This window comes from Epinephelus lanceolatus, chromosome 24 (assembly GCF_041903045.1).
Source record: "Epinephelus lanceolatus isolate andai-2023 chromosome 24, ASM4190304v1, whole genome shotgun sequence".
Taxonomy (NCBI): Eukaryota; Metazoa; Chordata; class Actinopteri; order Perciformes; family Serranidae; genus Epinephelus; species Epinephelus lanceolatus.
This window is the reverse complement of record NC_135757.1, coordinates 12652540-12668320: the sequence shown is the minus strand read 5'-3', so window position 1 is coordinate 12668320 and position 15781 is coordinate 12652540. Positions and strand designations below refer to the sequence as shown.

At 43.8% G+C, this 15781-nt stretch overlaps 2 protein-coding genes across 29 annotated transcripts in view; one reads left to right on the top strand and one right to left on the bottom strand.

The window, feature by feature from the left end:
- The window catches only part of r3hdm1 (R3H domain containing 1), a 49818-nt gene extending 37469 nt beyond the window's left edge, over window positions 1-12349 (bottom strand). For 16 of the 25 annotated variants that reach the window (XR_013490452.1, XR_004501021.2, XR_004501022.2 and 13 more), the window contains exons 1-2: window positions 8845-8997; window positions 3941-4100 (exon numbers count right to left, since the gene is read on the bottom strand). The gene's annotated coding sequence lies outside the window, so the exon portion shown is untranslated. Of the gene's footprint in view, window positions 1-3940; window positions 4101-8844; window positions 9003-12179 lie in introns of those variants that run through there. The other 9 variants (XR_013490456.1, XM_033615801.2, XM_078165558.1 and 6 more) reach the window with 6 other exon arrangements.
- Window positions 12350-12513: 164 nt separating this feature from the next.
- The window catches only part of zranb3 (zinc finger, RAN-binding domain containing 3), an 86307-nt gene continuing 83039 nt past the window's right edge, over window positions 12514-15781 (top strand). For 2 of the 4 annotated variants that reach the window (XM_033615809.2, XM_033615805.2), the window contains exons 1-2: window positions 12514-12643; window positions 14801-15003. In XM_033615809.2, coding sequence (XP_033471700.1) covers window positions 14858-15003 — 146 coding nt within the window. In that variant the 5' untranslated portion in view covers window positions 12514-12643; window positions 14801-14857. Of the gene's footprint in view, window positions 12644-12945; window positions 12997-14479; window positions 14501-14800; window positions 15004-15781 lie in introns of those variants that run through there. The other 2 variants (XM_033615807.2, XM_033615806.2) reach the window with 2 other exon arrangements.

Here is a 15781-nt window from a genome sequence, read left to right as displayed (position 1 = left end):
GAGGCTAACATATACAAAACCAAGTAATGCCTCTTGCACCTAGTTACAGTCGGCTCCTGGGGATGGACGGCCGAGAAGCAAGACAGTTTGCTGGTGGATTTCGGAGTAGAAGATGAAATTGCTGGAGAATAAAACTACAAACAACAAAATTTTTGGCTCACTGCCAGGGGTTAGCAAGCTTAGGTCTACAAGGACTGAGTCTTCCACTCCAATTGTGTAGCTGCAGGCTACCGCTAAGCTACACTGTGCCATCTCTAAAGTTTTTGTTTTGTGTTTCTTTGGACTCGGGCAAGTAGGAAAAAAACTGGAGAATCGCTGTGCTCCAGTCTTGTAATGTTCAGGAAAACCCTGCTGCTTTCTCTTGTGAGCAAACGTTAACGTTAACACAAAGGGCAGTATCGAGGTTAAAGAATTATCAAGGTCATGTCAAGACATTGTGCGATAAGTCCATGACATAATTATGCTGAATCAAACATAATGTGCTATTAAACAGGTATACATGATATTAAAAATGGATTCTCAGCAAAAAAATTGTCAACAAAATTGAAGGTACATTACTAATGGTGTTTTTATTTGATTAATGTCCCAAAGGCAAAGTCTCTAATTATATTTTTGTGCGTAGTCAACCAAAAAAACAGGAAGCCATGAAGGTGAAATGTCCATATCCCGATTCTAGTCCTGAAAACCAGAGTGTGTATATTGTTCGGGAACAGCTCGAGCATGCAAATCATGCTCCAGATTTTGGTTAATTTAATGACTCTAGTTTCAACATTGTGCATAAAACATGGAGACTTTTTGGGTTGACGTCAGAATTATTTGGCAGAATTAAAAAATAAAATAAAACAAGTACATTATTGCCGATCTTGGAACTTCAGCTGCTTCTGCACCTATAGTCCTTTGCATGATACAACTGTGTAATGCCATGACCTCCCTATGTTGAAGTCATGGTGCGAGTTCATCCTGCTGGTATGCCCTAATTATGCAGCCAGGCCCCATGCAGTGAAACACGCACACACAGACATACGCATCAGCACAAGAAGGGAGGGCAGACATCTGGTACATGAGAGCTATGATTAATAGGTTAATTAGAAACGGGCTCATCAAATTCACTTTGCACATCAAAACTGGATCCACACATGACAGCACCTACTCTGTGCTTGAGTGTGTACGTGACTGGCTGCGTGTGTGTTCCAGCCTTCACCAATCAGCAGGGGCATCAACCTATTTGCCCGGCAGTGATCAGAGCCATTTTCCTATCTGATCGCTGAGCAGTAAAGCGGCTGGCTGAGACTTGATTGTTTATCTCCGTCCCAAAAGAGCTGAGACAGCGAGCGGGAGCCGCTCTCTTTTAAAAGGCGGCATCCAATTCCTCTATGTCAGAGTAATTGACTTCTAGTGAGGTCCGCTGCTCTCCTGAGCTCTTCTGCCAGGCAAATGGACCGCTAACCTGATGCTGAGCGGGGCTAGGAGGTTAGCTAAAACGTAGCCGGGCACTGGAGAGTCGGATGTTGAATTTCAATGACCTGTCAGAGGTTTGACAAAAGCAACGCCGGCTGCTGCTTTACATTATTTTTACATTCTGAAGGAAAACAGCTTAATACTCCAGAGTGCCGTGCACGCCTTTGAATATTTAGCGTCTGTTGCTGACATTTTGATGAGTGAAGTCTCTTGAGTCACTCTGTTGAAGATTTGCAATATTGGACAGATATTTTCAAGAGCCAGGCTTGTGATGGATAGCTATTTTGTCCCTCACCGAATCATTCATTCTTCCAAACACATTTTATCATGGGACTGGAGTGTTGGACTAAATTTGGCTTCAGACTTTGATGCATTGGAATTTCGCCGTCTCGTCTCTCACGGCTGAGGTAATTGCACTGTGAGCCTGTTTAGAATCCCTGATGTTTTGACTGCATAAGTAATATAGATCATCATTTGATCCTTGGTGTTATATTAAGGAAACGTCTGGGAATTTAAGGAGTAGCAAATTAGTCTCTTATGAGCGAGACTGAAAACAGACATCACCATATTCTTCTTCTCTGTATATTTAAGGCACCCTTAATATTGTAATGTCATACTGGATTACTTGTAATGGCAGCCACTTGCTTTCTTGCTGTAATAGTCGAGCAGGAGTTAGCCACAACCAATCACGTATCACGTCAGTACTTTAAAAATATTTTTTAACACTGCACCAAAGCATCCCATTAGGTCTGAGATTAACAAATGTTTGACTGTAGTTTGTTGAGTTTAAAATTTAAAGCTTGGCTGCCTGAGATTAAATGTACAATAGGTACTTTTCTGCCGCTAGGGGTCTCTTAATCGAATCCTGGTTAGGATTCATTCAGAATTCATCGCTCAGGAGGTTGAATTATCTGCAGAGGTCAGTTCCTCTCCACGGACCAGGTAATTACAACCACAAAAACACTAAATAAAGCAGTTTCATGTTTCATTTCATTAACAGTCAGTGTTTCTCTGATGTTATTCTGCTCATCACACAAGGTGCCGCTAGCCCAGCTCCTGCTAATGTGTGCTAAACTTTTTTCTCTGATAACTTAAGATCCAGACGCTCAGGAGGTTTTTACTGGGAGCCGAATGATCCACAGAGGTCTCCTCCTCTCCATAATAAGTGGACCCGGTGATTTAAAAACTGAAAAAAGCAGTTTGACATACAAATCAGTGTTCCTCTGACACAGTTTGGCACAGCAGGGGCTGGAGCAGAGCTGCTGCTGGCATTTGCTCAGCTTGTTGCTTTGATAACTTAAGATCCAGACATCTGATGACTAAAATTCTTCATCCGTTTAAAATAAATAGTCAAAAACTTTACTGTTAAATGCTTTAAACTGGATAAAAAGTTAATTAATGACAGACGATGCATGCGCAAAGGGGATATGACACAACTGACAAATGATGCCGACCAAATGACACAGACAGTGTCCTTAATCAGAATACCAGATTTCTCTGGGTTTGAGCTTTGTTGGAAGCATTTGGGACAATGTATGCACTACAACAACTCAACCAATTATGTGACATTGCTTATAGATATGGTTAATCCATTCACAGTACAGCAGTTCCGTTGGGGAATAAGATTAGGGCATAGCAAGAGTATTATTTCAGAATAACAGGAAATTGCATTATGTTTATTCTTCATGTTTCAATGGAAATGATGACTGGTGAGTCAATAGAAGGCTGCAGGGATGACGCTTTATTGTAGGCCGACCTGACGTTAGCATCACCATGGTTCCCTTGACAAAAACCCAATGGGATTCTTCCATTGGATTTTGGATTATTACAGAAAATAAGCTCTGGACGTAAGCAATCACCGGACGTAAAATGCTAACGTTACGCTAAAGGAACTGTAAAACTGTGAGTTGTGTTTGGCATGATGACATAATGTAGTCTTATTTAACCACTTGTAAAAAAAAACATGTATAATTTGGGTATTAACTGACATATACTGTGTCGTAGAACAAACTATAAATAATCTCTTAAGCTTGTGTTGACCACAGATCTTATTTCAGGCATCTAAACCTCTTGACACTGAGGAAAAGGAACCTGAAGTGCAAAAATGCTAACTCATTTCTAGGTTTTAGGACTACAGTACTCTATATGTGAATAAATGTGTTTTATTGTGTAGGTAAAAAGGAAATGAATGTTGGCTAAAGACTGTTAACACAAACATATTTGACATATGACATACAAATAGTTTGACTGACTCTGCTCATTACGTCATCTTGTTGCACCATCTTCTTCTGCAGTGGTTTAATGGCACCCAACTGGAGATTTAGCGCCACCAATTGTTTAACGTGATGAACCCTCCTCTAAGACTCACAGAACAGTAGCAGATTTTCTGGAACCTGACTTTTATAGCATTAAGATCCCCAGAACATGTATCCCATCCCCTGACTGACTATTCTAGTCAAACAGAAATGAAAAGGAGACGTACTTGTTGCGTAGCCAGTGGTGGTTGTGGCGAAGGAGGATGTGGCTGGTGAAGTCGATGAGGCTGAGCCTACCGATGCCATTCGAGACTTCTTTGCCCATGTCTGCTTCAGCTGCTCTGAACAGCAACCGGGGCCTCTGACACCCTCATGACCCCTGCTGACCTGCAACCAAGAGAGGCACGGGGTTATCGCTGTGGCGTTAGAGGTGATGGAGGTCAGGGGTTGGGAGCAGCGTTGACACCGAGGTCGCATGGACTGACAGCAGCCAGGACGTCAGCAAACTGAAATATTTGTGTGTCGGAGCAAAAAGTAAAAGTGTGGTTTGAGTGTGTATTTCTGGGCTTGTGCGTGCCGATGCGTCATAAATAATTGATGAGCACCGAGATGGGAGTGCGGCGGAGGCAACAGGAGAAGGCACCCCTGCCAACCTCGTAAAAACCAAGCATTAGGAATTCAGAGAGCAGCGGGGGGAAGATAGCATTTCTCAGCTGAAAATCCTCTGCCATTTGGTGGCACATAAATTTCAAATCGTCTAGCGTACAATCTCTATTTTCCAGCAAATTCCTTTCTTGCTGAACTACAGGGTGACACTGGTGGGGCAGGGCAGACATCTGAAAACGGCAACAACAACAGCGCTGAAAAATATTGACATAATATTGCAGAAAGAGTCTTTTGTGATTTCCTGCTTTTGTACTAAATCAGTATTTTACAGCGCGCTTCCCTTCACTGGTCTGCTGAATTGCTGCCTTAATTAGCCATGTTCCTCCTCTACATTGCGAAAATGTGACATTATTGCTCAACTTTATTGGTTGCAGTTGGTCGCAGTTGCCAAATTAGGATGATAAACATCAGACTGGGGCTGCAAATAACTATTGTTTCCATCCACTGATTGATATGCTGATTGTTTAGTCCTTTAACCCATTATTTATGTGGTCTATAGAGTACCACAAAATATTGACTAGTGCACATCATAATATCCTAACGCCCAAGGTGACCAGCAGTCCAAAACCCAAACCAGTTTACAATGGAACCAAAATACACAATTCATAAGTTATCAAAATGGATGCCAATTCATTTTCTGTCCAACGACTAACCCATCAATCAATTATGTTTCAGCTCTACACAACAATACATAGAGCTGCTCCTTGCTCCTGCTTCTCAATGCCTCCCTGCGTTCCTCTCAGCCTCTCCCTCCTCTCCCTAATCTCCGTCTCAGTGAGCGGGCGAGGTGCCACATTGACTCTGGCACCCGGCGGTGCCAAGGTCTGGCGGCTGCTCCCAACATGGTCTTGGTGGTGAGACCCCCCCCCCCCCGTGCCGGCCAAAAAGGTCAAGTGGAATCCCTGCTCACTTTATAATCTTCCTTCTTGTGACACCTCAGCCTGCAGCCCGAGCGGCAGACTGAGATGATGATGGGTGGGAGGAGTCGCCATTTGGTGCATTGCTTTTGTTCGAATAGCCAAACCACGAATACTGTGAGTGTTATAAAGAGTGACCTGAACTGCGAGAAGACTCCATGATTGTCGTTATATTTGGTAGAAATGTGATCTCATACACAGTGATATGATGTGAGTGAGGGAAATCTGAATATTAGCTTTTCTAAGTGACATTTTCGCCCATTCAGCCCGTAGCGTTTCTCCCTGGCATTGGCAGACGGACGAGTGTGAGGCCCGAGGCAGTATCCATTTATCAATGTTGATGTCCTTTAAATAATTACTTACATCTGGAGAGAACACAACCCACTATACGCAGTTTGTAGCCTGTAATCTATAAGTCTCTTGGTCATCTCCAAATGTCTTTTTCCCCTTGTTCAGAGATACTCTTATCTCTAACCTTGTGCCTCTTATCTCTTTCTGAATGCACCCAGCACCCCTTCTGTGCTTATTCTGGCGTGTATCATTCTGGTGCTGTGGCTCAAGATTTTGCCCTTCTCGCTCGCAAAAGAAGTGCCAATTCAAGCTGCTGCGAAAGGAAGCGCCAGCTAAATGCCCGAAATGGAAGAATGTGGAGCCCTGCTCTGTAATTCAGCGCTGGTCCTGCAGCTATCACACATGCACACACGCAGAGTGTAAAAGTTGCTCTGACAGTGGTGCGGCTGAGTCTGGCCATAGGCGCTCCAGGTTTTATGACCAGAGCTACTGAGCGGGCTTCAGGACTTCACACTGAGCCTGTGTGTGTGTGTATGTGTGTGTGTGTGGGTGTGTGTGTGTGTGTGTGTGTGTGTGTGGGTGTGTGTGTGTGTGTGTGTGGTGGAGACAGTCTCATGAATGCTAATGGCGCAAACAATGCCCCCCCCAAAAAAGAAAAAAAAAATGTTTTGACAGGCACAGGGAAGTATCACCGCTCAATTGGTGCTGAGCAAATTCTAGCACACCTTAGCTCCGCAAAATGCATGCACACACACACAGACATGCAGCAGTGAACTTGTAGAGACACTCTGCCTGCCGTCTGTGCGTCCTCCAGTATTGCGCCGGAGCTGACAGGGAGTGGTTCATTGGTATTACAGTCGCCGCAGAGCGCAGCAACCTTAAAGAGGCTCCCTCAGGCATCGTTCAGTGTCACACCGCCCCTTCACACCACCTTTATCGCCATGCCCCACGGCATATCAGCCAAACTCACACTCACACCAATGCATCAAACCTGCCCATCTGCACTCAGTCACATGCATCGACGTATTAAAATGCAGACGTGCTCAATTACAATGCAGGAAACAGAAATAATTGTCATACAAATCAAGGATGACAATAAAACAATGATTTAATCAGACAATAACAGCTGGAATGGTGTAGCCACATATGCAAACACACATTCTCTCCTGCACATATATTCTTGATGGAAATTAATACTCAAAAAACCCACAGTGGGGTCATGAGGGTGGCTGTTAACTGAGCTGAGTTAATCATACACCAGGCTCTTAACAGAATACTCTCACGGACAATTACGTTTGATGGCAAGCTAATGAGAAATTTTTCAATCACTGTGAAGCGCCAAAGAGCCTACTGGTGGTGGCACGTGCACACAGGAACAGGCAAGCAAGCACACTCCAGTATACTTATTTTCCTTCCCCTTCACACAAGCACAAACACACACCTGCCTCGCTCTTGCAAAGGCTGACCTTTCCCTCCAACACCTCCGCTCTGCTCTGTTCTGCCCGGCTCTGCGTGGATCAGGGCTCTTGTCTGGGCTAAAACCAGCTCAACTGGAGGTGAAGGACCCTCAATCCCTCCCTCTATCTGCTACTCCATCCCTGGCTCTATTCTCGGCAGAGAACGAGGAGATGAGTCAAACAGCGGGGCGGAAAAGAACAAGCCATCACCTTCGCAGGCTTCTTCTGTGTGACCGCGAAAGAAAATCCACCGATGACTTCTAAGCATCTGAGCTGCATGCGGCTGCAGATTACGAGCTGAAAAATAATTCACGCTTTATTGCCGCTGATGAGCTTTTGCAAGTGTCACATAAAAAGGACAACGGTAGGAGCGCTGCCAAACAGCTGGGATATTGTCTGCAGAGATGTAGAATACTAAACAGAGCTCTATTCAGTGGAGCATGGTGAAACAAAAGCAGAGGCTCAGATACAAAGGTGATGCCATGTCTGAGGGCTTTGTGTCACCTGCTCGCCATATCTGAGTAAGAATTACCACTTGTGCACGGCTGGTTTCTAAAATTGTACATTTCAACCACAGGAATCAAAGCAAGTGCAGCCACACATTTTAAAGCTGTGCAGTTAATTGCCGACTTCCAAACACAATAACAAAAAGATGGATTTAGAATAAATCGGCTTCGGCAGAGCGCAGGACATGCACCCTGGCTGATAAAATCAGACATCAAATAAACAGTTAATTAGGTTACTAATGCTGGTTCACACTCATGGCGCTGCAATAAAATTGATTTCAGCGTTTTGCTAAACTGAGTAACTAATCTCCCATTTTCTAGCCATTTCTGCTAATTGCAAAGCAAGGAAAGCACTGACAGGGGAGCTATATAATTGGACCAGAAAACGATTAGTGTAAAGCTTATGAAATTATAGCACTTTCATACACTGCTTGCCTCAATTTCTGGGGCGACTGAGGCAGTGTCAGTTTAAGGAACTGCCTGTAATAGCTCAGACTGAATTAACTGAAAAAACATAAACAGGCACAAATGAGCCTCTAATTGCGCTTCTCGCTCTGCCTCCAGGTCGCATAAGGCGGTGAGAGTGCGGTGCGGCGGAGCAGAGGCGCAGTCAGCCAGCATTAATAAATTAAATCCACAGCAGAGCATGTAGGTAATCCATTACCTATCCCATAGGAGAGCTTCCAGGGAATATCAATCTAGGCAATTAGAGGAGAAACAATAAACACAGAAAACTAACATGCAAGTCTAGCAGTTTTAATCTATGGAGCCTTATGAGAGGAGAATAACTCAAAAAGTCCGCCAGACTCATTAAAAGTCCATTTGCAGACAACACCTGCAGAACAAACAGGGGAGAGAGGGGATGAGCTTGGCTGGAGAACAATGCAGAGCGAAGCCTCTTATTGGCTGATCTTGGTTAATTATCCTCGTAATGAAAAGCAGAAGCAGCATTGGCAAACTGGCGAGGAGATTTGGAAAGCTCTGGCTCAGCTCACTGAGTAACACAGCACTGACAGCACACCGAATCTCGTGTTGCGCCGAGTTTAACAAGCCAAAGAGAAAGAATGCACACTTGCTTGCTGACTTGCTGCCATGCTATGATAAAAGACACAGAAAAGCTGGTGCGGAAGAGATTTTCTTGTGGATTAACATGTTTTTTTTTTAAAGCAGCACTGAATAGAAGAGGCAGTCACATTAGGCAGAAATTAAATGTTGAAAAAGCAGAACAAAATAACAAACAAGAAATTAGGAAATCAGAAAAGCGTGTGAGATGGCTCGAAGCTGCAGGACCTACCTGCCCGGCAGCTCTGCCCTCCATCCCTTCTGCTACTCAACCGTTTAGTTTCCATTGTACAGGAGGCACAATTTGCTGGAGAGGAGGCTGGAGTCGCCTCCCAGCTCGCTCCTCGGCAGCCTGCTGCCTCCTGTTCGCTCGCTCGACTGAGTGAGAGTGTAAGATGGGGAGAGGGGAGTGTAAAGGGAGAGGGTGAGTGGGTGTCACAAAAAGAGAGAGAGAGGGAGAGAGAGGGAGGGAGGGAGGAAGGGAGGGAGAGTGCTGTGCGAGCACAAGTCTACCTGCCACAACCCATCAAGCCAGCCAGCCTTGGAGACAGCGCCAAATCAACAGCTGGCCCCTGTGTGATGTCAGAGCCTCAACAGCCAGTCACGGCAGCCGAGGCAAGCCGGCGCTACGGAACGCCGACTGAACCAAAGTCACCGGCTAAATGGGGCTCTTCATTAGCTACTCTGCTTTAGGATGGAGGCGGGGGTGAGAGGAGGAGGAGGAGGAGGAAAGGGCAGCCAGGGACATGGGATAGATGGAAGGAGACTGAGAGGAAGATGAGAGAACGGGAGGGCGGGTGGTAGAGCTGTAAGAAAGAAAAGGCGAAGAAAGGAGCACAGAGGAGGCGAAAAGAAAGCGCAGGAGAAGGAGAGGAGAGGACAGGGGACAGGATCGACATGTCTGCGGCCAGCTAGGTGCTCAAAGACCAGGTGGAGAGTCGATGGGGAGGCGCTGGCCGCTGAGAGGCCGAGCTGTTCACTGGGCTACCTTCCCATTAAAGCTGGCACCCTGCTTTTCACACAAGAAGACAAGGCTATGGCTAATCCCACAGACTCAGAGACCGCCACCACCTGAAATACCACCCATTACTGAAAAGGAAGAGTAAAACACTGCAATAAAACATTCAGCTTTAGGCAAATCTCAGATAAGCTTATTGGTGGATCAGCTGGAAAACAATATACTGACTAAGGAGGAAGAGCTTGTGCATGATCAAACCGCACCCCTAACCTCCTCTATTTCATTTCAATCTGCCTTTTGTGACTTAAGAGGATTTAATAGGAATAACAATAAGGGATCACAGCCTCCGCCAGAATTGACTTGGCTTGTTTATTTCATTAAACATCAAGTATTCTCTCTCCTCTGCACACACGATGAAGATAGCAAGGAAAGGAGTGATAATTGAGCTCTGGAAATAATCGACTTCATGAAGCACTTTCATCACTAAGTGAATGACAAGCTGTCAAAGACACGGCAAGTCACAAACAGGTCCTGTGCGCAGCCGAAGTCTAGACTGCCATAATGTGATTGTTTTTGTCCTTTCAGTCACTCAGACTTTAACAGCAAACACAGTGGGCGGAAAAGTTCCTGCTGTCACTTAGCAACCAACACCAGGCTGCGACAACCGATCCGATCCAATCCTGCCTCATAATTGTACCATTCGTTATGCCAGGTCTCTGAAGAATTTATTATTGTGCTTCCTTAATCCCACGAAAAGGTCACCAATTGAACAAACTATTTATGGATGGGCGGATGAATTATTTAATGACCCAGACCAAATATTATAGGAAAGAGAGATTTCCCCCCCCTGGAAGGCGATGAATTATTTAGTCACTGGGACACATCTTTGGAGAAAGCTATTACACAGCATCCTCAACCTCAATATCTGATAATGTCATCAGCTCCAAATATGCCCTAACCTGCGTAATGAATGGTCAACAGAGTGGCGGCTGCAGCGCGGCCTGAGCTGCGGCGGGTGAAACAGTTATGGCAAGCAATTATTAGCATTTATTTTAAGCACTGGAGGGGTGAACCACAGTGGTAGACAATCTCAAGAGAGCATTTGAGCTGTGATTTATTACCTAATCCACTTTTTTTCTCCCAGCAGGTGAAGAAAGATTATGATATTTATCTAAAAATCACTCTAGCATAGACGTAACATGATTGAGAACTTCTAAATAAGCAATGACAGATTACACGCAACACACAATATATCACTGGACAGCACAGTTGCCAGCCCCTGCAAAGATTAACACATCATTTTCCTCCACTCACTGAAACAGCAGCCGGAGGGACTGAGCCAGCATCCACTCTCCACCCACCAGGCTCCGCTGGTACCTTCATGAAAATGATAGTATCATGATGCTCAGCCTCAGTGGTGGCAACTTGTAAGCTTTTAGTGCTATCTCTACCAAGTCTGTGAGGTGATCATTGTGCATTGCAATTATAGTGGGTACCCTTTTTGTATTACATGAGCACCAAAATGAGTCATTAGGCGTAAGATCTAATTCAAATCAAGCTTCGCTGTCCACCTTTGTACTCTCTGACTACAGTAATTGAGGTTTGCTAAACAACAGTAGCCTATATGTCAATGTAAGGAACTATATTGCTATATAAATGGCTTTTTTTCTGAGAACGCTTCTGGTTGATAACTTGCAAAACTACACTGCAATTCAGTTGTAAGACAAGCCTCAGAGGACGTTATATGCCATTTATTGATATGTTGGCTTGATTAATTAGCTTGGGACTACTTTTTCTGTGCTTCAATTAACCAAGAAAATATCTCATTGACAAACATGTATACCACATTGATAAGAGATTATAATTCAAATGAGAATACAGAGGAAGGTGTGGAGAATCAGTCGACAGGGAATGCATTTGATTTCATTAATCACTTGGGGCAATGTAACTTTACTGCTATTTTCCTCGCTATTCCACAGCGAGATCGCAGCACCAGACTCCATTGCAAATTTGGTCATTTTTATGTTTCGGGGAAAAACAGCAAACACCGGACAACACGTGACGTTGAAATCTGATTATTCATATATGTAGCTAAAATGCGGCTTATAAAACATTAACGTTAACAACCCAACAGCTTAATTACAGCTCAGTTTATTGATAAAGCTAACCGTTAACCCGAGTACACACTGTCCGTTGCTGCATATTACCGGGAGAGAAACAGCCGAACCAGGCCGTAAAGTTATTGAATTATACTGTATTATTAAATAACTGCTGTTTGCTTTTTCGGATGAACGCCGAATTTAAGTATGGCAGCTCACAAACTGGAGGCGACGTTAGCATGCGAGGTGTTTTAGCCGAAAAGCTCGGCAACATTACGAGCCACATTTGGCGTTGGGTCGTGTCGCAGCTAAGCTAACGATTATTACCTGGCGCTGTGGCTAGCTAACGGCTGAAAACGGCCAAACACCGGGCGCCCTGTGCTGTCACGCACTAGCACGAGAGATGTTTACGGCTAACTATCTCGTGTTACATGATTACAACAGCCCGGTTGACGTTTTTACCGCACACCGGTACCCGTTGGACAAGATACTGCAGATATCTGATGTTACCTTACCGCTCTGGTTTACAATCGGTGCACAGCCGTGGTCTCTACCCAGGGTGAAGTAGCTAATAGTGTTTGTGGCGGAGTGAAGGAGAGGCGGTGGAGTCCAGCAGGCTGGGAGAGTGCGTCAGCTCCTCACGTTAGACACACACACGTAGAGTGTTGGAAATATGTCACGTCTTGTCGTTGCTGGATTTGCGTTATAGCGATACGCACGCAGGCAGGTTGTGCGACAGTTTCGTCATTTGTCTCGCTTATCCTTTAACAATTATGTCAAGTCTTTAAAGTGAAGTGTGATTACACTGTTTCACGAGAGTGCCAGAAAGTTGCAGTGACAACTGCGTGCTGTGGATGCCTGGTGATATAAACCGAGTGAACCCTGAATTTGCCGCGAAACTTTTCAGTGTTTCAGTTCAGTCTGCTGTTTCATGAACCATTTGACTGCTGTGCTTCATCCCACCGTCTCACAGGGTAGGCAAACCACGTATACACTGGGTTTATTCTTATTTAGCTCCACTAACACAACACTTTTGCATGTATGTTATGTGACTGAGTCCTGCTCCTGAGTCACGATGTCATGGCAACGCTGCATGTGGCAGAGAAGCACACTGTAACGAAAAATGTAAACACACATAACGTAAAAATAGAGCATTTACGTTAGCTGGTTACTAGAGCCAAATGTATCATATGCGAACATAAATATATGGGTTTAAGCCTTTAAGCACGAGCGGTGCTTTTATTTTTATAGGCAAGTCTGTTTACTTCCGGTTGATGTTGCTAGCTTTAGCTTAGCCGCGCTACGTCCTGGATCCTGACTTCTTCAGGTGGTATAAGTCACTACAACTTTTATGTTTGCATTCTTAATTGTGTAGTGAATTGTTGTCGGCACCTTACCTGGCAAGTTTTACTTTAGGTCCTCTAATACATCGCTGATAAAGTTAAGTTTTAACTCGATACATAACTTTAGCTAGTATACTGCAAGATACTAGCCTCCAGATCAGATGATGCGTTCAGGTCCTTGTCGGATGGTCTCCTTTCCCGTGTTGGGACGTCGTTCATCCGGCTTTGGAGTGTCACGAGCTTTGAGAAATAACTAGGAAACATCCTGGAAAAATCAGATGTGTTCATTTTTTTCATCAGAGCATTTAAACAACATGGTGGTACGGTTACAAAGTGATTTTATCCCAGATTTATTGCTGCACCAGCACCTTCCCCCAAACTGGTAAATTATAGTAATAACCGACTTGTTATCAGAGATAACGCCACTAAATGACTTTTCTCACAAATATAGGTCACTCTAGGTGGACAGCAACTCATGGTTACAATCTAATACCTTATTATAAATCACATGCCAGCAAAAAATTGACACACAGTAGGTGAATTAATGAAAAGTTTATTACCATAAACCCTAGACTGTTTATAAAGATGGACAACACGTCTCCAGTGTACAGAAATGAAGCCAAAATATCTTAAATACGGCTGCTGCCATCTTGCGCTGGTGAAGTCATTTGGAGCCAGAGTCTGCACATTTGCAATCTTTGCAGTAGCAAGTTCCCACCCAGTCATGCATCTGACCCAATCACGAGCAGAGCCATTAATCGCAAGCACACCAATTGGCAGAAACCATTAATGGTACAAACATGTCCCATCCACTAACGTAGAGGGGGCGGGGTTATGACCAATACTGCTGCCAGCCATGGGGAGTCGATCGAGATGTTTTGGCTTCACTTTTGGGGAGCGGTCATGTCATCCATCTTTTTTTACAGTCTATGCCATAAATCGAACATTTACTTCCATGCTCCATGTTTTGACATATATGACATCATCTCAACATTTTGGCAGACTTAACAGATGTCGTTCCACATTAGGAGGTGTCACGTGAATCTTTGTAATCGGGAACTAATTTTTCTGATTATTCCAACACCACAGAAATACAGGGAGCATATCCGTATTTCTGTGGGTCTGGTGGGAAATTAATCATTCAATTATCAAATTTAATTTGTGCTTGTTGTTCTTTCAGAGTATTATTATTACTATTATTATTATTATTATTATTATTATTATTATTATCACAATTGATATCCAAGATAATAATTTTGATGTAATAAGTACATCATATTAAACACACACATAAAAAAAAAACGTGATGTTTGCCATCCACCACAAACACAGCCTGCTCTCTGACTTCTGTCTGGACAACACTGCCCTTACAGGAAACTGTTACTGTTTTAGACACAGTGATTTTGTAGGGTTGTTGGTGTACACTTCCCCACTGTAATTACATGTGGAGGCAGAGGCGTCTACCTGGATTGACCAGGACAGCAGCAGGTGAGGCAACACAGAACAGATGCTGCTGCAACTGTGGGCAGCTGAGACAGGCAACTTATACCTTCTCATCTAAAATGCAGGCTGTCTTTGTCCACTGTACTGCGTCATCCAGCTTCTAATAATGGCACTCCTGTCAGTGCTAGGAGGCAGCAGAGAAAAGCTTCTTACCATTGTTATAAAACATGTTTATATTAGCAAACAACATGGGAATTAAATGTGCTCTTTAATATCTAATAGAATAATAATATCTTAATCTGCATCAGATATACAACACGGTTTACCAGTGTTTCTTCTTTCCAGCCTAACATCAGAGCCGGCTGACTGAGCAAGGGCCGAGAAACTGATGAGGACTTACGAATGGAAATGGATGATAATGGCCTACAGACCTCTCGCTGTGATACAAGATGGTCACAGCAACTGTCAGGCCTTCCTCACAAGCTCCTGCAGCGCCTGATGCCTTTCCAAAGGGAGGGAGTGGAGTTTGCTCTATCCAAGAATGGACGGTAAGCAGTCGGCAACGTCACAGCTTTATCGTTTGTAAATCACTGAGTGTAATTTTTCATTTTTAAAAGTTTTTTATGTTAACTTCTATGTTAAGAAACATCTTTGATATTGGAGCAATGCTCAGGAATACTAAAGGTCAGCTTGCATCTTGCATGTCAGTAATAACATGACAAGGAGAAACATTGATTTGTCAGCTAAATGTCCCCCTACGATAAGTAGATTTGTTGTTCATTTTTTGAACAACAGATATCTGAGTCCCCCCTCTGGGTTTATGCCATCCAGTGTTTGCAGCCCTACCCTCCGCTCCACTTCTGCAGTGTGTAAATATTGATTTATTGCTATGAAGATGCTTTCAGCTCGGATCTTTTGTCTGAGCATTTCATAGAAGAATACAAGTAGATTCTTGTATCTTCACTCAGCAGCTTTATACATTGGTCACCACCAATTACAGGGCAAAGCAAGGTGTTTCAAAAAAGTCGGTCACTGATGTGTTTCGATTTTTCACTTCTTACTGATAAAGATGTTCAGCTTACGTCCATCGTTCACAGCAAAACTTTTAAACAAATTTTGTCTCTAATGCTGCATCAGTGTGATATTTAATAAGACGGCATGTTTTAAAATAGGCAGCACTGCTACATTACATTATGATGTCTCAGGAAGCAAGCAAAAAGTTAAGAATGTATGTGAATTTATTCAAACTCAAAAGGTCAGATAGAGTCCAGGTTGTATCCTTTGAAAACAATTACCAGGCCATGCGAAGTTTCGCTGTTGCCCTTA